The 24,210-nt window shown below is 33.0% G+C and overlaps 3 protein-coding genes across 3 annotated transcripts; all 3 read left to right on the top strand.

Annotated features, from left to right (window-relative positions):
• Positions 1 to 385: 385 nt before the first annotated feature.
• Positions 386 to 6,481, top strand: LOC140057094 (uncharacterized). The gene is made up of 9 exons (XM_072102632.1): positions 386 to 466; positions 886 to 1,245; positions 1,472 to 1,591; positions 2,866 to 2,988; positions 4,498 to 4,620; positions 4,734 to 4,856; positions 4,965 to 5,090; positions 6,130 to 6,249; positions 6,366 to 6,481. The coding sequence occupies exons 3-9, from the start codon at positions 1,537 to 1,539 to the stop codon at positions 6,479 to 6,481; spliced, it is 786 nt and encodes a 261-aa protein (XP_071958733.1). The 5' UTR covers positions 386 to 466; positions 886 to 1,245; positions 1,472 to 1,536.
• A 201-nt stretch (positions 6,482 to 6,682) lies between these two features.
• On the top strand, positions 6,683 to 9,186 carry LOC140057156 (protein glp-1-like). The gene is made up of 5 exons (XM_072102710.1): positions 6,683 to 6,840; positions 7,308 to 7,331; positions 7,913 to 7,936; positions 8,083 to 8,196; positions 8,386 to 9,186. Exons 1-5 carry the CDS (start codon positions 6,696 to 6,698, stop codon positions 8,427 to 8,429), a joined length of 351 nt encoding a protein of 116 aa, XP_071958811.1. The 5' UTR covers positions 6,683 to 6,695; the 3' UTR covers positions 8,430 to 9,186.
• Positions 9,187 to 11,025: 1,839 nt separating this feature from the next.
• LOC140056944 (cell adhesion molecule CEACAM5-like) lies at positions 11,026 to 17,093 on the top strand. The gene is made up of 10 exons (XM_072102479.1): positions 11,026 to 11,068; positions 12,038 to 12,123; positions 12,272 to 12,622; positions 12,952 to 13,200; positions 13,567 to 13,818; positions 14,466 to 14,786; positions 15,187 to 15,471; positions 15,848 to 15,984; positions 16,096 to 16,128; positions 16,522 to 17,093. The coding sequence occupies exons 2-10, from the start codon at positions 12,063 to 12,065 to the stop codon at positions 16,624 to 16,626; spliced, it is 1,794 nt and encodes a 597-aa protein (XP_071958580.1). The 5' UTR covers positions 11,026 to 11,068; positions 12,038 to 12,062; the 3' UTR covers positions 16,627 to 17,093.
• The last annotated feature ends 7,117 nt before the right edge of the window (positions 17,094 to 24,210 follow it).

The following is a 24,210-nucleotide window of genomic DNA, read 5'->3' on the forward strand; positions in this document are numbered from 1 at the left end:
AGTGGAAAACAAAGGAAGAGAACAAAAACACTAAGCTAGCACCCAAACCGGAGTATGGTGATACACCATCACCGATAACTGGGGATCAGTGTGTAAGTACCCCAGTTAGCATCGGTTAAGTCTTGATCTTTTCGGGGATCCGGTGCCTTCTAGCCTAAAACAACAATAATAGGTAAGAAGGGAACAAAAGCAAACATAAGTGTAGCTTGGTTTATAATCGATGTGTACAGTAGATGTATTTTGTCTTACAAATCATATCAGGATTGAACTTGTGACTTGTCTGCGCAGTTGAGCGCGTTCTAACAAACACATTGTTGACTATATGGATCTACTTTAACAATAAGACTAACTAGTTACTATATTGAAATGGATGTGTGTAGGAAATTGACGTATAACAACTAGGCCTCCAGTTAGGAAATGTTTCCAGAAAATAAAGATATCTGTTTGGTTAGCATCCTCCTTCAAGGTAAGTACAGAGTGACCAATTGCACTATCTTACGACTGTTTGATAACACCCATGGTTAGTTATAGCCACTCGATGCTAGATTAATAATGGGCAGGACTACTAACTAGGGTTAGATTTTTTATGGAAGGTCCATATTCGACGATTTCTCTATTTTTTTCAAATTTTTTAAATAGCTGCCAGAGCATATTCGGTGACACGAATTATTGTAATAATGTTTAATTATAACTTTCTTCTTCTCGTTTCAATATGGTCATGTCAGACTTTCGCTATGAAATTTATATTTTAGAATTGTCTTTTTTGTTCTCCTAAGTTTCCTGCATATTATACAATTTTTCTTCTCTGTAGAAAATGAACGGTTTTGTATAGAGGATATATTTTCTAATAATAATTATACTGATATGTGTATTTTTTATATTTAGTTTTATTCTGCATTTGTTATGGAGTGTCTGTAAATATCAACAACTTAGATGATGTACACGAAGGCTCTGACACAAGAATGACATGTACATATACAAGAGACAGTAGTACTAGTTCAAGTGACCCTATTGTGACATGAAATAAAATCATAGACGGGGTAGCAGATAAAATATCAGCAACTCATAGTGGATCTACAATCATAGAATCTTCGTACCAAGATAGATTTGGCGTTGATAGAGATGATGATAGAATTCTTGTGATTACTAACACTTTGCGAATTGACAGTGGCACATATCAATGTGAAGTTGTTATATTTGATGACCCACCTGTTGATGATGGTACTGTGACATTGAATGTGATATGTACGTTAAATTCAAATATTTGTATATAAATAGAGACGGTATAAAGCTTGATTCTTCTTCTGTTATTACTTCACATTACAGTCATTAGTATAGTTTTTAATTGTTTATAATACAGTTTTAAAATATTTCAATTTTATAGTACTGTATTTATTTTTAGAATGGAAAAACATTGTTTAGGCCTATATTCGCTAGATTGGTACCCAATATATTTCCTGTATTATTTCAGTGCAGAATGACTGTATCAATCACGCTTGTTCTAATGGAGGTGTTTGTACCCAGTCTTCTAGTTCTATGGGATACACGTGTTCCTGTCCAGAGTGTTTCTTTGGACAATTGTGTGAAACTCGTGAGTTTTTTTATGTTCTATTATTGGAAAGTACTGTACAAGCCAAATTATTCCTTTAAATTTTTTTAATTAAATAATTAAGAAAGTATAGAAAATCTAGAAATGATCTTGGCGGGGTAGGTTATCCTCACAAGCGAGGTTTACACGTTGTACGTTAGAATATTCGCCCATAAATTGATAATGCTATCCTGAAATAAATATTATCTTTTTGTTTTGCATAATTTCTATTTTTGTGCCATATGATCCATATCCAGTACATATTTTATAACTACATACAGTGTAGCATAGAGGAAATTACCGGACCTACCTACATAGATGAAATTACTAGTTTTGTCTGCAAAAGTTGGTCCGGGAGACCATTTAATGGCTTCAAAATCGGCCCGGCCGAACACATTTTTGCCGCAAAAAGCTGGTCCGGCCTGGATAAAATCGGTCCAGGCAGTAGGACATTTTTGGCTACCAAAAGTGGTACCGTCTTAAAAATATATGGTGCTATAATGTAAAAAATATTCAAAAAAGCCCATAGGCCAGAGATGTCAGGGTAATGTATACCAGGAGGAATTTTATAAAAAATGATATTAGTAAAAATGTTATTACATATTAATTGTCTAATAGATGCAGATCCGTTTCAATTCCGTTCAACTTAATGTTGATGCTTTTAACCTCATCTTCCAGTGAGGAATAGTTAGTGTTAAACTGCTTCACTTCAGTGTTGATTGTGACACAGTCATTTTGAAATGTGGCTGTTACCATGGTTACGGATGTCGTAAAAATGTGTTACCTAACATTTTGGTAACAACAGCAGCAACAGCAACAACAACAATAACAACAACAATAACAATAAAAATAATATTAATAATAAGTGGAAACAAAACTGCATTAGCGCCTAAATGAGTTACTCCCTGTTAAAATTGAACTCCAACAACCTTTGCCAGAATCAAGCTCGGCTTGTGACCATTCTCTTGTGGTTCTTGATCTTGTAAAATATTACAGCCTGTCCATCATGCTATACTGGACAATAAATGTCTTTGTACTGTGATTTGAAGGTGTTATTGTAAGATTTCAATGTCTTTTATGAATGTTTTTAATCTATTACTAAAAAAATCAGGACCATTTATCCTCTCCAAATAATGTTATAAATAAATTAAATATGTTTTAAATAAATTAAATATATGCATGGTAAGATCTAATGTGTGTCTGCTTGTCTTTTTTCCATATCCCAGTTCAAATTACAGTAAAAACAAGTAACTTGAACATTCATTTATTATTATCAGTGTTAAATGCTTGCACCAACAATGCTTGTCAGAATGGAGGTGGTTGTGTCCAGGTTTCTGGTTCCTGTACAGCATACACATGTTCTTGTCCATCATGTTATACTGGACAATTCTGTGAGACTTGTAAGTTCTATGTTTTTCTGTTTGTTTTTAGTCGCGTGGAAGCGACTCTATAGTTCACTATGTCGGTCGGTTGGTCGGTCTGTCTGTCTGTCGGTCTGTCTGTCGGTCTGTCTGTCTGTCTGTCTGTTGGTCCGGTATCACTATGCGTTTTATCGCTTTATGACCTTATCTTGATATCAGTTTAATCTAGCTAAGTCAATTGTTCACAGAATATTCCTTATGGCCAGGAATCGATGTGGTTATGTTTTCACGGTGCGCAATAAAAAATTACGCGGTCTGCGCACAATTTAACGAAATCACGTTTCTAATCATATCTTCACAACCATGAATCACAATTAAATAAAATTTGGTACTCATAAATTTCAGGGCATAAATCATCATATGGCAATACAATTACGTGCGTAGCGTATGTAACGCATGCGTACGCGCGCTTAAAATTTTCAAAATTTATTTTCGATGAAATAAGAGTACGTTTCAGGCAATTTTAAGCGTTTACAAAATTTCCATGAGTGCGCATATTTTTGCGTGCGCACTGCGCGTTAAATGTTATTGCGAACTCTTTTTGCCCGATTTCTGTTTTCTTGACTTACTTTTCAACTCGAAATTACGTTATACGAGCACGTCAAAAGTGACAGGCTACGCACGTGTAAATTAAAAAAATATAAATGTTTTTAAACATTTCAACATTTTTAAACATGTTCAGTAATTTCGGTCAGTATAGTTCACTATGTCGGTCGGTCGGTCTGTCTGTCGGTCTGTCGGTCTGTCTGTCGGTCCGGTATCACTATGCATTGTAGCACGCGACTTAATGGCTGTTGGCCTTGTTATTTACAGTTGAAATACAAATTTAATTCATGTATTTTACAGTAAAAAGCATGTTTGTTACTCAAATACATTTATTTATTATTATTATTATCAGTATTGAATGCTTGTGATAACAGTGCTTGTCAGAATGGAGCTGCTTGTGTCCAGGTTTCTGGTTCCTGTACAGCATACACCTGTACCTGTCCAACATGTTATACTGGAACATTCTGTGAAACTGGTAAGTTCTATGTTTTTTCTGCTTGTCTTTATCAGAAATGCATTTTACGGTCTATAGTTTTCTGAAACTGTAATTTTTTCTTTTGTATAATATTCACTATCAGAGCGTCTGATGCTTCGACGCAAGTTCTATGTTTGTCTGCTTGTCAGCCCGTGCCGACTGAATCTGCCCTATAATATTCCAGTATAAATGTAACTAGAATGCATTCATTTTTTATTATCAGGAAATGCTTGCACTGGCAACATTTGTCAGAATGGAGCTACTAGTTGTGTCCAGGTTTCTGGTTCCTGTACAGCATACACCTGTACCTGTCCAACATGTTTTACTGGAACATTCTGTGAGACTTGTAAGTTCTATGTTTTTCTGTTTGCTTTATTTACAGTTCAAATAAAAATTTAATTCATGTATTTTACAGTAAAAAGCATGTTTGTTACTCAAATACATTTATTAATTATTATTATTATCAGTATTGAATGCATGCTCCAACAATGCTGGTCAGAATGGAGGTGGTTGTGTCCAGGTTTCTGGTTCCTGTACAGCATACACCTGTACCTGTCCATCATGTTTTACTGGATCATTCTGTGAAACTTGTAAGTTATGTTTGTCTGCTTGCTTTTATCACAGTTGAAATACAAATTTAATCATGTACATTGCAGTATAAAATCATTTTTTTAACTCGACTAAATGTATTTATTATCATCAGCGTCAAATGGTTGCTCCTACTACATTTGTCTGAATGGAGGTACATGTAACACTGTTGCTGGTTCCTGTACAGCATACACATGTACCTGTCCATCATGTTTTACTGGAACATTCTGTGAAACTGGTAAGTTCTATGTTTTTTCTGCTTTTCTTTATCAGAATTCAAATATGTATTTTACAGTCTATAGTTTTCTGACACTGTAATTTTCTCTTTTGTATATATATATTGCAGATCTTTCTACCTTCATCTCATCCCACGTGCCACAATATGCTGACGACACTGTTCTCTATAGAGTAATCAAATCCCCAGTTGATTGTGACTTTTTACAGGCTGACCTCAACTCTATCAATAAATGGGGTAAAACAAATCGTATGTCTCTCAATTCTGGTAAATGTAAAGTCATTGAAATAACCCGCTCAAAAAACCACAACTCTTTCCAATAGTTCATCCTTAATAATCAAATCGAAACAGTGTCTCACTATAAGTACCTTGGAGTTACTTTAACGTCGGATTTAACATGGAACCAGCATATATCCCAATCTGTTATTAAATGTAACCGACTTGTGGGTTTTATTAAACGTTTTGTTAAGACCAATGACCACCTTGTTCTTTTAAAACTTTTCACAACTATAGTAAGGCCAATCGTTGAATATGCAGCTCCCGTGTGGTTACCACATCAACAATGCAACATCAACCAAATCGAATCTATCCAAAGACGTTTCACTAGATCATGTTTTCCAGGCTATTTCCAAACTATATATTCCCTACGTCCATCTTACGAAGCCCGACTTACCTTCCTCAAACTACCCCGGTTGACCATAGACTTAAATTTCTTCATGTTAAATTTGTTATTAAGTGTCTCTACGTAGATTTTCTGGTTGATGGTGCATTGTTGCCCACACCAGTTTCTCGTAAAAATTATAAACAAGTTTTTAGGCATAAGGGTTCTCGTACCAATACATTTTACCACTCTGTTTTTATTTCCTTTCCAAGGTTGTTGGATACCCTCCCTATTGAAGTGACTAATTTGTGCCTTTTTGGTTCCTCTAAGTTTTTCCCTGCCTTTTTTAATGTAGTTTGCTGTTAACTTGTTTTTGTCTGCACCAGAGGGAGAGTCGTCGCATAGTGACTTGTCACTTTTCTACAATCCGCCAGACTGGTGTTAGTTTTCTTGTCTGTATTTTGTATTGCTTTATATGTTTTATATATATATTATCTGAATCTGAATCTGAAAAAAATAAATGAATTGAATTGAATTGAATTGTATAATATTCACTATCAGCGTCTGATGCTTCGACGCAAGTTCAATATTTGTCTGCTTGTCAGCCCGTGCCGAATCTGCCGTATAATTTTCCAGTATAAATGTAACTAGAATGCATTCATTTTTTATTATCAGGAAATGCTTGCACTGGCAACATTTGTCAGAATGGAGCTAGTTGTGTCCAGGTTTCTGGTTCCTGTACAGCATACATCTGTACCTGTCCATCATGTTTTACTGGAATATTCTGTGAAACTTGTAAGTTCTATGTTTGTCTGTTTGCTTTTATCAGAGTTCAAATACAAATTTAATTCATGTACATTGCAGTATAAAATCATTTTTTTAACTCCAATAAATGTATTTATTATCATCAGCGTCAAATGCTTGCTCCAACAATTTTTGTCAGAATGGAGCTGTATGTGTCCAGTTTTCTGGTTCCTGTACAGCATACACATGTACCTGTTCATCATGTTTTACTGGAATATTCTGAGAAACTGGTAAGTTCTATGATTTTTCTGCTTGTCTTTATCAGAATTCAAATATGTATTTTACAGTCTATAGTTTTCTGAAAACTGTAATGCTCTCTTTTGTATAATATTCACTATCAGCGTCTGATGCTTGGGACGCAAGTTCTATGTTTGTCTGCTTGTCAGCCCGTGCCGACTGAATCTGCCCTATAATTTTCCAGTATAAATGTAACTAGAATGCATTCATTTTTATTATCATGGATAAATGCTTGCTCTGGCAACCTTTGTCAGAATGGAGCTGAATGTGTCACGGTTGTTGGTTCTTGTACAGCATACACGTGTACCTGTCCATCAAGCTTTACTGGATTTTTCTGTGAAACTTGTAAGTTCTATGTTTGTCTGCTTGTCTTTAGGATGTGGGGCTCAGGGCATAAAAGTAGTGAAATGAAGTAATAATAATAATTTGATGTCCTTTCTTTTCGTTACAATCTGTGAAATTTAGAAGGAGCCCGGGTCGGCTGAATCCGCCCTATAATTATCCAGTATAAAAGCATTTTGTAATTGTTAAATGCATATGTAGGCCTACAGTATGTTGAATTAATTGTGCTCATTGCTAGTTAGGCATACTGATCATCAAAATTATAAGTCAGATCTACTAGAGTAAATAATTAATTTAATATTTGTAATATTCTATTATATTCAGTACATGTACTGGTGTGTGGTTGAAGGTTCTGAAACGACAATGATATGTAACTACAGTCCTACAACTGGTAGCACCATTATCATAACATGAATACGCATAATTTTGTTGAACAATAATCTTTTTGTTTTTTTTTATATTTTATGTAGCATTGACAACAACTTCTCCAACCAGTAAGTCGACTACACATACGTTCTATTTTTATTTTATTTTCCTCTAGTAAATATTATACAAATAATGAATTAATGTTTATGAGTGTAATGGTACAAATAATAGCATGATGTGAATGATGAAAGGTTATATATCAACGAGGCGACAGCCTCAAACATTCATTATTTGTTTTATATAACATCTAAATAGATTCCTGTCATTTGAATCAAATAAAAATTGATTCACATTGATTAAAACAGTAACATTTGGTTTTTAATAATTATATTAAATATTAATATTTATATGGATTTTATAAACCTACTGTTAGTGTACTGTTAATTATGTCAACAAACGACCAAACAAGCCTAGGCCACAAGCCTAATACTAACAGTACTAGGCCTAGGCTGAAATATACGAAACGACAGGCAACTAGAACTCATCTAGGCTAAAAACACCACAGGCATAGAACAAATTATTATGAATGTGAACTGATGCAGTAAACAAATCATAATGGCACACTGGCAAGAACTGAAAGGTTTATCATGAATACGCATAATTTTGTTGAACAATAATCTTTTTTTTATCTTTTTTATATTTTATCTAGCATTGGCAACGACTTCTTCAACCAGTAAGTCGACATTGCCCTTTTATTTTCCTCTAGTAAATATAATGCAATATGTTGTAGAGTGCTTTTATTGTTTTTCTCAATAGTATGAGCGTATATGTAGTTTAATAAATGGTCGTACAGATAATAACTAAATGAATTCACATTAGCATTAAATGTATGCAGCTTGAATTGTTTGAATGGAGGAAAGTGTACTAACAATGACGATGGTGATGAAATGTGCCAATGTCAGAACGGATTCTCGGGAGAAACGTGCCGAACAGGTAGGCCCTATGCAAATATGATTAATGTAGCGAAGAAATCTGTGTGTTGTATGTTGGATAGGGTATTATAGAAACTATTGTTGAGTTTGTAGACACGAGTAGATAATGTTTAGTTTACACGGTTCCACAGATTTTGCTAAGTTTTACAGATCACCCGAATTTGTAATGCGTTATTTTCTAATTTTACAGTAATTGTACATTGCAAGTGCTACGAAGGGTTAACGAAAAAGTAAACGAAAACTTAGAAGACACTATATCGAATTTCATCAGTGAGAAACAAAACACATAAAAATAGAGAGGTTGTAACCTTACAATTATAAAAAGCTTATGTATTGTTGGCGTTGGTTCATAAATATGCATATTAATTTACATATTAACTGGTTTAATTTCAATTATTAAATTGTGACCCCCATATAAAATTGTCAATGGCCAACCATATAGTTTAGGGAGTAGCAACATAGTAGTAAAATAGTATAATGTAACAACAATTGATAATAATAAGCAACAATGTAGTTTAGCAAGATTTACCAATCGATTGGTGTTTGGGTATTTTATTTTATTTCAGCTATCAGCAAGTAAGTTTGCCTAAAGGTAACCATTACAAGTTTGAAAATTACAAACACGATGAAGAAAGCTATGTATAGTATAAAGTGTAACTCAGATTGTTAATAGAGAAGACTTAATTGTGTATAAATGGTACTCACTTATAACAAACATTTCTCACGATAATTTGCCTACTCATGGAAAGAACACCTTGATCATAATAGAAAATATTACATGAAATAGTGTTTATTGTATAATATAGTGAATCAACAGAGTTTTTCTGATTTTTATTTGTATAATAAATTATTATACCAATAAAAGATGAATGAACGACGTTGTAATGAACAAGAAACGCGCTAAGCACATATGAAATGTAATATTTGGGTTGAGGGAAAATTAATATTAATTTATCGTATTATTGGATAAAATTCTAAAGCCGCACCGTAGTCTGTGACAATAATCAAACATAAAAAAAACCGTTGTATCAAATATAAAATAGGTGTAAATAAAATCTGTGAACTTGTTATAATGTTGTACGTGCTCACTCTCATACTGATTCTGTATTCCAGCAATCGAGTATAGCAAGAAACAAAAATGTGTTGCAGTGGCGTCGTCAAGGACTGGCGGCCGTTGGGTGCCAACAACCCCCACGTAAATCCAATGTCACTTCTATCATAATTTAGCCTAGACAGTCATTTTATTAGACCTACTGAGCGAACATTCAGTCTGATTTCCTCCTCTACTTTTCTACAATATGCTTGCCTACAATCGTATCTGTTCTAATTCAGGAAGGAGAGGGGGTCCAGTCCTAGCTAAACATATTAAAAATCTATTTTCGGATTACTACTCAAATTAATTATTAATATTCCCAAGTAATTCGAATATTAAATCAAAGCCTAAAATCCAGAAAAAAAAAACACTTTGTTATTTCATTATTTAGCTAATTACCGCAAATTTCACTCCAAACACAGAAAACCAGTTGATCTGCTTTAATATAATAAAATCACCGGATATTTTTTTCCACCAATAATGTCAACAAATCTTGCTAGTAAACTTCCTAAAGGTACCGATTCGAAAGAATTTAAAGGACAACTTGACCGAGGACGATATTTTAACAACGTATTAAGAATGTACATATGATTTCAGAACAATCGCGAGATTACTAGAAATTTGAAAAAACTCATGACGTAAATTTTGCGATACACCTGTGACGTCACAGCAATTTACGGAGACGGCAGTACGGCGAGCGCGTGTGGCGATATCCATTATCTCACGATGGTTTAGAAATCATATGTACATCCCTAATACGTTTTTAAAATGTGGTCCTCGGTCAATTTAATTAATTGATTGTGTATATATTTCGACATAACGGCATTAACAATACCAGTATATTGAGGTTTAGATTTGCGACGACCGAAATACGTCATGTTAATTCATTCACTGTGCAAACACTTCCTGATTTTATCAGCATGCGATCAACAGTTATGTTTTGTGTGTTGTTTTGAAGTCGAGTCGATGAATATTAATAATGTTTATTCTATTAGTCTGTTGAGTAAACGCGACGACCCAGATAGACAAAATACTTTGGACTTCACAGAGTGATTTGTTTTCTTGGGCTTATCTAACCACAGTAAATTTACAGCCACCTAACTCATGCAGTAAGGTAATTGATAGTTTCTATAATAAAGAACGATTGTATAGGCTAGGTTTACCAAGGAAATAACTCTTCCCTGGTCTACCATTTTTGTAAATTATATTACAACATAATCGTATTTGTATGTTTCAAATTAATATACAGCGATGAAAGATCAAAGAATTATAAGACCTATTCATGTTGAGGCTTTATTATATCCGGGCGCATTATGCTGCATTCAGTTATTGAACGTTGGTGATAGGTAACTAACTTAAACCTGGATCTATAAAAACACATTATAATTAGTTTGGTTAGAAAACACACTTACGAATATTATGTTGGTTTTTATTGTTAAGCTCTGTTTACACTATCACACTTTATATGTCAAAAAAATGTGATATGCCCATATGAACATGATGATGTCATATCACTACCATATTTGTTGGGCATATCACCATCATATTTGTCAAACTAGTTTGATAGTGTTGTAGACAGAGCTTTAGATAACATGATAAAACCGTGTATGTCACAGGTACAAAGTAATTTGTGTTGTATGTTGCCGTTTAGGCGTGGGGAGTATAATACGTGTTCATTATTAATTTATTTTTTATTCCAATTTATAGGGTGTGTATTTTCAATATCCTGCTATAACAGTATGTTTACATATAATACATGTGTGTTTCATCCTTATTAACGGTACGTTTAATCATGAAGCTACAGTATGCAATTGTTCAATGGTTTATGTAGAATAAATTTTCGAAATACAGGTATATTTCTTGATCGTAAAGTAAGAGCTTATTAAAATGTGCACAATAAATGAATTAAATAATTAAACATTGATTAATAATTTTCTCCTAGTTTTATTTAGCACATGTACTTGTGTAATATTGACAGTTTGGGAGATGTTTTAATTATTTTATTGGCCAACATTCGGTATGTTGTCATCGTCCACAACGACGCTGCAAGTTTGTTTTATGAATAATATAACCATAGACCTACAAATGTATAGGTCCATGAAACCATTAATTGTTTATTTATATTCTGATATAATGGCATTAGGAAATATTAATACATCCTGATTATCACTATGGCGAACAAAGCTTCCGTGTGTTGAATGTTAAAAGATGTTTATTATTCATTTAAAGGCGGTCGGTATACATGCTTATGTGTACAGTATTATTATGTTAAGCCAACCGATACGATTTAGATAGTTTTTACTTTTGAGCGATTTATTTTCTTAGTTCTTGATTTTATCCAGCGCTGGTTTTTATCCCAGTAATTAAACTTTTGCAGTAAGGTAATGGTTTTGTTTTCATGAAATATACCGATTTATTTATGTTTCTAGTGGCTTGTTTCTTATATTTTATCATCCGTATTTTTATGTTTCAAATTGACATACTGCAATGGAGTAGAATATATAAAGACGAAGGTTGAGGCTTAGTTATTTACCCACCGAGTAAAGTTTGCTTCATTTAGTAATCGCTAACTTTAGTGAGTAGGTACAGTATCAGATCTGATGTGAAAACACACTAAAGGATGTTATTGTGGCTTTTATTGTTAGACAACACTAATAATAATAAAATAATACTCATAATACCAATGTAACATTTATATTGTACCGTAATACGTGTTCATTATTCATTTCATTTTAATTCCAATTTCTAGGGGTGTGTACGTCCATTTTCTGTGCATGACAACTATAACAGTTATGTTTTCAAAAAATAGAAATGTTTGTTTCATCCTTTTTAACGGTACGTTAAATGTTGATATGATGTGGGCCTACAGTATTATTAGTCCAATTGCTACCGTAATAGTTACTGATATTATTTTCACATTTCATTAACTTTCAGATCTGTTAGAATAAATAATTAGTTTAATATTTGTAATTTTCTATTTCAGTTTTATTTAGTACATGTACTGGTGTGACTGTAATAATTGACAACTTGGACGATGTGATTGAAGGATCTGAAACAAGAATGATATGTAACTACAATCCTACAACTGGTAGCACTATTATCATAACATGGAGTAATGTCACAGGAGGGGCATCTGAACCTATAGCAACAACTGTGGGTGCAACTAAAACAGTGCAGCCTGACTACATTGGTATCTTTACTCTTGACCCAAATGATGATAGAGTTCTTGTGATTGCTAACACTTTACGTTGTTACAGTGGTGATTATCAATGTGAGGTTAATAATCTTGATAATCCTCCAATTGACAGCGATGTAGTTACTCTGAATGTTATATGTAAGTTCATTTTATTGTGCAGGCACTAAAATTATCTTTCTTGTGAAATTTAGAAAATTACGAATAGGAATATTAACTGTATTTTGATTACCTTTATTGCTTCTTAAAATATGTTTGTCTTTTTTAACAAGCTTTAGCCTAAAGATGAAATAATTAAGCCTACTAATTTACTTTTTGTGGTTTAGTTTACGATTGTGGCTATTAATGCGTAATGACTGATGATGTCAATTACTTGATATTTGAGCATGTTATTTAGGCCCACACTAAATATAATCTTTACTAATATGTATGATATGTAATCATTTGAGTATCTCATTCTTGACTTACAGATATAGAGGACCCAGTATTAAGTTTTACTACACCTGTGAATGAAGGTGATCCAGTAGCATTGTCATGTGATGTCGTTTCCAAACCAAACGCCCTGTTCACATTTAAGAAGGATGGATCAGTGTTACAGCAAGGAGGCTTGTCTACTTACACGTTCACCGCGGATCGGAACGATCAAGGAAGTTATACGTGTGAGGCAAGTAACACTGCTAGTACTAAAGCTACTGCTGGTCAGGTTTTAGATGTGTATTGTAAGTTTGCGCCTCTATATCATTCACATTTAACTAAAACCCTAAAGAATAATCTCTGCATTAAACTTTGTTTAAACTCAAATGTAACTGTAATCTATATATTATAATTTAACTGTAATCTAGATTATAATTTAACTGTAATCTATAGATTCTAATTTAACTGTTAATTGTATTAGTTATGAATGTGTACTGAAATGTCAAACTATAAAGATATGATGTGTGATGGACGTGTGCAAGGGATTAAAACAGCAATTTAAAGAAACTCAAAACATTATTCTGCATAACTACTTTTTTTAAAGGGGAAGGGGTTGCAGTGCTTTTATAGAAAAAAAAATTCCAATAACAATTATTTTAACTTATAATTAGTCGCTCCTGAAGTTACACCACTAGAAGACATTGAAGTTTCCCGAGGAGAAACTGTTGTGATAAGCTTTGACGTAGAGGCCAGACCTGCTGCTAACTATGATTGGTCATCACAAGGAGCAACTGACATTGATAACGACCCAGAAACATTCACATTTGTTGCTTCAAACACCATTGGTGATGTATATACTGTGACGTTGAATGCAAGTAATAAGGTGGCAGCAAGACAGAGTACAGTACAAGTCACTGTTGTAGGTAAGATCATGGAAATAACAAGTCTATCAACAATGTTTTCATATACAAAAGTAATGTTTAAATTTTGTTCTGCCATCGAATCTATGTTTATTTTCATAGAACGATTGTAATCAGAATTTGTAATAAAAGTTCATATTCCTCAATAAAATTACCTTATTTCAACCATGGAGAAAATTCGTTCATGTTTCAACTTTCAACTCAACAGATTCACATGCAACTACCAAACAAATATTTATTTCTATTTTAAAAGATTATTTATTTAACGATAATGTTGAAATAAAACAGTTACATTTTTAATTTATTTATTTATATTCAGCTTAGTTTATTTTGTAGTGATTTTTCACTTTCAACACAAACTTTGCTTTTAGAAAGCTATGCTTCATTCATTACTTATCTTTTATCTAAGAAATTGTATTTTGTTGTTGTTGTGCAAGAAAAAACATCAACAATAACATTATTAACATCCACATTGAGTATCACATATCAATTCAGGTTTATATAGTTTCGATTTGAGATATGGTTTTAAAAAATACAAAAATACTTTGGGAGGTATTAATAGCGATGTTAAATGTAGGTTATCCGTTACTAGCAATATTTTTGTTACTTTGCATGTTTCCATATATATATATATATATATCCTTTTTCAGAAAAGAATACACAAACTGTAAAAGTAGGACCTGATACAGTAAAAGTTGGCAAAAACGCAAAAATGACGTGTAACTATACAGTTGATTTAGGAGATTCATTGCTTCAACTTGACTGGTATAAAGCCGACGATGACGGCAATGAAATAGACAATGCTCTAGTGTCTAATACAGGAAAAACGATCAAGGGTCGTTATACATTGTCTGTCGATAATGATCTTATAATAACCAATGTTGAAGTAAATGATGACGGTAATTATCTGTGCAAAATTAAAACAGTTCTTGGACTATATGCCAGTGACAACAATACACTTACAGTACAATGTAAGTACTTCAAAATTCGTCAGCTACTAAATACTCCATATCTGCCAATTATTTAGGCCCATATTCATGGATTGCCAAGTGAGAAAATCGACAGAGATGTGGCAATGCGTGTCACAGGACAAACACAAGATGCTCGTATCTGTTGTACAATGTTTATGAAAGTGGAGTTTAAACACTTGTGTATGCACAATTGTCTATTGTATACTACTGGGTATACTACTTGGGTGCTTATACAAATAATTTACGCTCGCTAATTAGACGAATAGTTTAAACCCTAAAACTTTTATTATTTATTTTATTCTATGTCTTTAGGCAATGTGGCCAAGGATTACTATTTTTAAACGAATAAGCCTAATTCTATTGACTAAAATTGTGGTATAAATTTAATTTTGAATTACAGACCTAGAAGTACCTGTTCTAAATCCAACTGATATATTCGTGAAGAAAACGAAAATGGCAACTTTCACATGTAATTTGCCGTCTGGTATTCCAGCACCAATTAACATGACGTGGATGAAAGATTGCGACATATTAGATGTGTCTGATACAGATAAATATCCACAGTCTAGTACGACATTTATAATTAGTAATGTAAATGAAATAGACGAAGGGATTTATAAGTGTAGAGCTGAGAATTTTGCCTACAGCGGAACGGAAGGAAAGCAGAGCAATACAGGTAAACTCTGTAAGTACAAAATGAAAGTTTCTTTAGTAGTAATAGAACGAGACAAATAAGCGAAAGAATAAATGCGAGCGAGATAACTTGATTGGTTTTTTGTAGTATTAGAATTGAGCTAATTTTGAGCTGTAGAATTGTGAAGACCGAGCCCTGTAATATCAATGTTAATTCCTTGTGGGCGGTGCTACACAAGTTTTTGTTTCTAAAAACAAAGAATACTCAGACTGATCTGATGTAATGAAAACCACTGAATTTTTTAGTCTATATAGTTCACTATGTCGGTCGGTCGGTTTGTCTGTCGGTCTGTCGGTTTGTCTGTCGGTCCGGTATCACTATGCGTTTTAGCACGCGACTTATGGCTGTTGGCCTTGCTTTTTCTTAGTTTTAAGCAGAGAAGATGAACATAAGCACTCAACTGGACTTCTTGTTGGAATGACGTTTGTCGGTGTGTTTATTGGATGTATGTTAAGTCTGCTTACATTCTCCGTTATCAAAAAACTAAGGCCGGCAAAGGTACATGTAAGTTGAGATTAATTTATTTTACACTTGCTAATGTCTAACCATCACATTTATTGTATATTAATTATGTGTGAGTCGCATTTTATAACAGTGTTCATTTGTTTGTTTAAGGTATCTTTATCAAAAAATGACAACCAATCAGGGGTAAGGAAAGATCAAGTGATTGTTTGTCTATTTTAAAGTTTCAATCAGGCTTTAATATCTCTTTTTTACCGTGAAATACATCATATTTAATATCATTATTATCATGCATATATTATATTGATTTTATATTGCTATTTTACATATGTGTATAAAATAAAACCCACGAAAGAAAACAAAAAGCGTTATGGTTAGAATCATAAACGATGTCAGCATTTAATCACTCATTATTAGACCATCAATTTGGTAAGCAGAACTACCATTTATATACAAAAAACCTTATAAAATATTACATTATAGACCCAATGTGGAGACTGTTTAACAATCAGCGCAAAAACAATCAATATTATTTTCTTCCTCAAATTGTTATAATACATGATGTTATTTTTATTGTAGGAATACACAACTTATATTGGTGAGATGAATCAAGGTACCAGTCACACGTACGAAGAATTGCAGAAAAAGGATACAAATCAAGTATACGAGAATGTAAAAACTTAGAGAGAGAGAGAGAAAATAAATATAGTTTAATTTAAAACGAACTTACAGAACATATCCAAACAATTAGACTAAAGAAAAACCTATATTCAACAGCTTAGAAAACGGAAATCACAATGCCATGTTAGAATGATAACTAACCAAACAACTTAGAAATAACGTATTACTCAGACATGAGTATATTTTGCAAGCAAGCAATAGTCGTAATATATAGAGTTACGTTACGATTCTAAAAGATGACAACATTTTTCTACACGATAATGAACTAGTCCAACCCGCCCCTCGTCACCTATGCCAAAGTAAAACTGTTGTGTTCTTTTATTGTAATAATGTAGGCTACTGTTAGACGTAAGCTTTCAATTTTAGAAATTGCTTACTGTTAGGCCAGATTATTATGTCTCATGTGCAACTTTCCAACTCAAATTCACAATATACCAGGTAAACTCAATGCTATTGCTTTGTTATTAAAATACATGGGAATTTTGAATGTGCATTAGCTTTGTTTCGTTTCGTCATTATTTTGACAATACTGCATAATAATGAAATGATAATATAAATAATAATTCGATATTCGGTATTTTTATCAGTAATAATCTGTGACGATGCAGCTAGAAATTTTCTAAAAATATCATATAAAATAATTCTTAAATACAAATAATGTTCTTTTAAAGCAAAACAATCTTACCTTCATTTAAAGGCAAAAATCCAATTAATATCCAATAGTAATACATCCATAGGCAAACTGGTAAAATAAAATCCAAGTAATATATCCATAGGCAAACTGTTAAAATAAAATCCAAGTAATATATCCATAGGCAAACTGGTAAAATAAAATCCAAGTAATATATCCATAGGCAAACTGGTAAAATAAAATCCAAGTAATATATCCACAGGCAAACTGGTAAAATAAAATCCAAGTAATATATCCACAGGCAAACTGGTAAAATAAAATCCAAGTAATACATCCATAGGCAAACTGGTAAAATAAAATCCAAGTAATATCCACAAGCAAACTGGTAAAATAAAATCCAAGTAATATCCACAAGCAAACTGGTTAAATAAAATCCAAGTAATATCCACAAGCAAACTGGTTAAATAAAACCCAATATATAAATTCAATTCAATTTCTTTATTGCTGCAACTGGCAATTTGGTAAAATACATCAAAGTATTAAAATATATCCACCGGTGAACTGGTAAGATAAATCCAAGTCGTTCACAGGCAAACTGGTAACATAAAAAGTAGAATATCCACAGGTAAAATGGTATCATATTGACTTCTTGAATCCAATGACAAATACACATACAAATTGTGAATAAAACAGATAGGCCGCTTACTAACAAACACAACGAGTAAGTAAACTCTTGTATTTATTAGTAGAAACACTCACTGCTACAAATCAAAGTATATATAGTACCATCTTACTGAGCGGGTGTGTCACGAAACCTCAGACCACGAAAGCTCAGACCCCCTAAGACCTAAGATCACGAAAGCTAAGACCCAACACCTAAGATTACAAATATTTATCTTTCGCACCTGCCTTGTATTTTAACTCCTAACATTTATTCTGAATACCACACCTTAGAATTGGCACTTTCATGAAAAAGAATCACATAAAAAGTAATAAATACATTTTTAAATTGATGATTTTACAGACGTTTTTCTCGCACACAAATGACTAGCCTACAGTACAGTAGGCCTACCCCATGGGCCATGTTCAATGTTTTTGTTTCTATGGAACGTCAAAAGAGCAAAAATTATATAGAGGGCTGAAAACTCTGTGGAGTCCATCTCTACAGTGTGGATGGAACAATGTAAAATTAAAATTGTAATGATAATAGTATAATCATGCAAGTACGAAGAAATAAATACTGGCAAATAAATTTTAATTTAAAAATCATGATAAGTTTTTTTGTTTCGTTTTCTTTCTGTTTTTATACTTGTACTATTATTGTTGCTCTTTTGGCGCTCCATAGAAACAAAAACATTGAGCATGGGGAGCTCGAGGAGTTACATTGTCATTACAGTATACAAAGAAACACATCTGTAAAATCATCAATTTAAAGGATTTATTTATTTGTTATTATGTGTTTCTCCTTCTGAAAGTACTTATAAGTCCTAATTTTAAAGTGTGGTGTTCAGGATAAAGTTAGTCAACAAATTTGGAGTCAAAATACAAGAAAAGCAGGTGCGTAAGAAAAACATCCTCTGAAGCAACACAATGGAGTAAATATATACCAACAAACAACCCGTCAAGTTTGTTTGTTGTAAAGAAAAAATATACATTTACTCAACGGGCGAAAATAATGTGAGTTTATCTATGTTTTTCGGTAGTATTAAATTATATTTATGGTAATAAATGAAACCTACTGTGTTTAAAATTATGTATGGATAAACAAGTATTGTTTTTAAGCTGTAGTATATCTTAGTATTTGTAATCTTAGGTGTTGGGTCTTAGCTTTCGTGATCTTAGGTCTTAGGGGGTCTGAGCTTTCGTGGTCTGAGCTTTCGTGACACCCCTTACTGAGCATCAACTTGAATCGAAGTACTGTACCAGGAAAAGGAAAGCCAAGCCTTTGTGGTAGACATCTGTTTATGCAAAATGAACAACGCAGTTCGAATACCATAAAGTGTGTTAACCTTAGAAACACTGGATTCTCGGTACTGTATATAAACGTAGATGTGCAATGATCGTTTTCCAGTCTGTCTGCGGCCTCTTGCGGAAGATCGAAAATTGTAGAGAAATCATTGTACACATAGGATGGTCCACCATGATGAGGAAGGCATCGCCAAGACTCTCAACAATAATTTAAAAAAAAAACCTTTCTGGCCTTGTATCTAAAATTCATAAACACCCTAGACCCCAACTAGACATTAACTTATTATTTTAAGGGTATTGTATCTTAAAATAGTAAACTACACTTTAATAGTGGTTGGCGGTAGTGTAGATTTGCAGTTAAGTGTCCCTTTAATTGGGGTGTCATTTTAATAGTGGTTGGCTGTAGTATAGATTTGCAAGATAGTGTTCCTTTAATAGGGATGTCCCTTTAATAGTGGTTGGCTGTAGTATAGATTTGCAGGATATTGTCCCTTTAATAGTGTGGTTGGCTGTTGTGTAGATTTGCAGTTAAGTGTTCCTTTAATTGGAGTGTCCCTTTAATAGTGGTTGGCCGTAGTATAGATTTGCAAGATAGTGTCCCTTTAATAAGGGTGTTCCAAAGGAGGGTCTACTGCACCAGTGTTCTTATATTGGTTATACATTGTTTCTCAATTCAAGAAAATTACATTTATAAATAAACCCGGAAAGACATTTTAGATAGCACGCGATACCTAATAAGAACTATTTTATATGTTTTACGGTTATTTTTGGTTTAGTTGTTATAATTGGCATAAAGTGTCTTTTGTAAATGTGTCAAAGAAAGCAATACGCATGATATCTTGTGAAAACAACAACAAAAACGTATATGTTTGCTTATCAGTGATTTCACAACAGTGTAATGGGGGACAAACTTGAAATATAACAGTAAAGTTGGTGTTTATTATTTCATTTTATGGATATTATATAAAAATGTCAAAGCTACCATATTTTGCAAGAATAGTTTTGCATTGTCTTCTTTTTTCAGATTTAAAAAAAGACAAGGCAAGACTATCCTTGCAAAATAATGCTTTTTCACTGAAAAATCCTTAATAAGTAAACATATATTACTACACAAGTATATGTGTATATATACAAGGTGGTGAAAACAAGGGAAGTATTCAAGATTGCTTTCTTATATTTTGTAGACTATGGAGTCCGGAACACATTAACTCAAATAGTACCACAAATGTCTTACAAGAGGCACTCAAAACAGACATTATAGCAAGGCAATCTAAGTTGTTAGATTGCCGGATTGCCTTGACCATTGTAGCTTGGTTTCAATTCAATTCAATTCACATTTATTTACTCATCGTTTATAAATACAGTTTCATAGCATAAATGATGGCAAGGATCCTGCATAGAGAAGTTTACACTTCTGTTTTCGCAGGACCCTTTTACATAAAAAACATAAAACAATAAACACAACAATAGATACAAAATTAAAAAAAAAACATTTCCTATATACATTTTAGAGTTGTTCATCATCAAAAAGCGATACTGTTTTTCTAACATGATTATTTATACATTTTGTCTTAAAAAAGAAGATATTCAGTTTATTACTTCCAGTACATGTGGATTCTTTCTATATATATTATAACAAAAGTATGAATACATATAATATAAAAGAGGCTATGTGTGTATACTCGCACACACCAACACAAATGCATAATATATGCATCTATATTTTATGAGTGAAGCATTTTAAGTTCTGTAATTCGATAAAATGTCTCTTTTTACATATTTTTTTAGTATTTTATAATTTTTGTTAACAATATCTAAGTGAGTTTATAATCGATGTGTACAGTGGATATATTTTTGTCTTACAAATCATATCAGGAATGAACTTGTGCAGCTGAGCGCGTTTTAACAAACACATTGTTGACTATGGATCTACTTTAACAATAAACCTAACTAGTTACTATATTGAAAGGGATGTGTGTGTAAGAAATTGACGTATGACAACTAGGCCTCCAGTTAGGAAATGTTTCCAGAAAACAAAGATATCTATTTGGTTACCTTCCTCATTCAAGGTAAGTACACAGTGACCAACTATACTACAACAGCACAACACCTTGGTTAGCTGTACCACTATTCTTTGTTTGATTAATAAATGGGGTAGATTTTTGGAAACCGAGCATTTACTGTATATTGACACTAGTACTACCGATTACACATCACCTATTGGTCTATAGGGCTAAATCTTTCACGGAATGTTCACTATTTTTCGTACAATGTTATGCAAGACCTGCTATCAGAATCCTCAAATAGCTGATTATATTCCACAAGTGTTTTTCTGCCATATTTTTAAATTGTGTTTTTATAAAATATATTCTTTAGAATTTTCTTTTTTTCTTGCTCTCCTAAGTTTCCTGCATATTAAAGTGTTCATCTTTGTGAAACGCTTTTGTATAGACGATACATTTTTTTAATAATAAAATTATATACATTTTTTAATTTAGTTTTATTCTGCATTTGTTATGGAGTGTCTGTAAATATCAACAACTTAGATGATGTACACGAAGGCTCTGACACAAGAATGACATGTGCATATACAAGAGATAGTAGTACTAGTTCAAGTGACCCTATTGTGACATGGAATAAAATAATAAATGGAATAGCAGATAAAATATCAGCAACTCAAAGTGGATCTACAATCATAGAACCTTCGTACCAAGATAGATTTGGCGTTGATAGAGATGATGATAGAATTCTTGTGATTACTAACACGCTGCGAATTGACAGTGGCACATATCAATGTGAAGTTGTTATATTTGATGACCCACCAGTGGATGATGATACTGTGACATTAAATGTGATATGTACGTATACGGTTAAATTCAAATATTTGTATATAGATAGAGAGCTTGATTCTTCTTCTGTTATTACGTTATTATATACTTCATTATATAGTCATTGGTATATTTTTTAATTGTTTATAATACAGTTTTAAAATATTTTTGGAATGGAAAAACATTGTTTAGGCCTATCGCTAGACCGGTACCCAATATATTTCCTGTATTATTTCAGTGCAGAATGACTGTATAAATCACGCTTGTTCTAATGGAGGTTTTTGTACCCAGTCTTCTAGTTCTATAGGATACACGTGTTCCTGTCCAATGTGTTTCTTTGGACAATTGTGTGAAACTCGTGAGTTTTTTTATTTTCTATTATTGGAAAGTACTGTACATTACAAGCCAAATTATTCCTTTAAATCTTTTTAATTAAATAATTAAGAAAGTATATCAAATCTAGAAATGATCTTGGCGGGGTAGGTTATCCGCACAAGCGCGGTTTACACGTTGTACGTTAGAATATTCGCCCACAAATTGATAATGCTGAAATAAATATTATCTTTTTGTTTGCATAATTTCTATTTTTGTGCCATATGATCCATATCCAGTACATATTTTATAACTACATACAGTGTAGCATAGAGGAAATTACCGGACCTACCTACATAGATGAAATTACCAGTTTTGTCTGCAAAAGTCGGTCCGGGAGGCGATTTTTTTTTTCGTACATAAGTTGGGGACCCCCCTCATGAAACGTCACAAAATAAACATGAATAATTCATCAGTTAAATTTGTTGTTCCGTGTGCACCCAAGCGTATAGGAACAAGAAGCGATTACACAACTGCGATACGATACTTTCTAGGCCTAGGATTCTAAGTCAATTCACGCGATTGCCTTCGCGCACTCTTCTTCACACAAAATGTGTCGAGTCGAGGCTAATCGACAGCTAGGCAAGACATTAAACTAAGTAGTAATTCATTGGACATAGCCCAAAGAAAGCTTAGACCCACAAGAATAAAGAATGTGTATAATTTGTGTACTGTATTTTTTTTAATTCTGCTATTTTATTATCAAACAATGCATGTACTCAAAGGAACTTTAAAAATGCGCGTATATGAACACATGAGATGGGAAGATTAGACCCACGAGAATAAAAAATGTATTTTTGTGTAATGTTTATTGTTTAATTTTGCTGACTTATTACTCGGATTGTGTCATACCTATAACACACACACACACACGCTCTACTAGAATAGACATATGTTTAGAGACTAATAATTAGGCCTAGGCCTAATAGTATTAATAGAAACTATAATTTTAACACGTAATTCTTTAGTAATAAATTATATTAAAAACACTATCATAAACTAAAGGCTGATTATTTAGACAATCCACACAAAACGCCGCTATTCTTCTATGAAATCGCTCGCCGCAACAACAGCGCGGAGATAGGCCTAGAATCGTACCGCACTTGTGTAATCACTTCTTGTTGCTATACGCTTGGGTGCACACGGAACAAGAACATTTAACTGATGAATTATTCATGTTTATTTTGTGACGTTTCATGAGGGGGTCCCCAACTTATGTACGAAAAAAAAAATCGCGTCCGGGAGACCATTTAATGGCTTCAAAATCGGTCCGGCCGAACACATTTTTGCCGCAAAAAGCTGGTCCGGCCTGGATAAAATCGGTCCAGGCAGTAGGACATTTTGGCTACCAAAAGTGGTACCGTCTTAAAAATATATGGTGCTATAATGTATATATCATTCAAAAAAGGCCATAGGCCAGAGATGTCAGGGTAATGTATACCAGGAGGAATTTTATAAAAAATGATATTAGTAAAAATGTTATTACATATTAATCGTCTAATAGTTGCAGATACGTTTCAATTCCGTTCAATTTAATGTTGATGCTTTTAACCTCATCTTCCAGTAAGGAATAGTTAGTGTTAAACTGCTTCAGTTCAGTGTTGTGTGTGACACAGTCATTTTGAAATGTGGCTGTTACCATGGTTACGGATGTCGTAAAAATGTGTTATCTAACATTTTGGTAACAACAGCAGCAACAGCAACAACAATAACAACAACAATAACAATAACAATAATCTATATATAAATTTACGTAAGGGCAAAATTCGGTAAATCGCGCCTTACTTT

This window comes from Antedon mediterranea, chromosome 8 (genome assembly GCF_964355755.1).
Source record: "Antedon mediterranea chromosome 8, ecAntMedi1.1, whole genome shotgun sequence".
NCBI classification, from domain to species: domain Eukaryota; kingdom Metazoa; phylum Echinodermata; class Crinoidea; order Comatulida; family Antedonidae; genus Antedon; species Antedon mediterranea.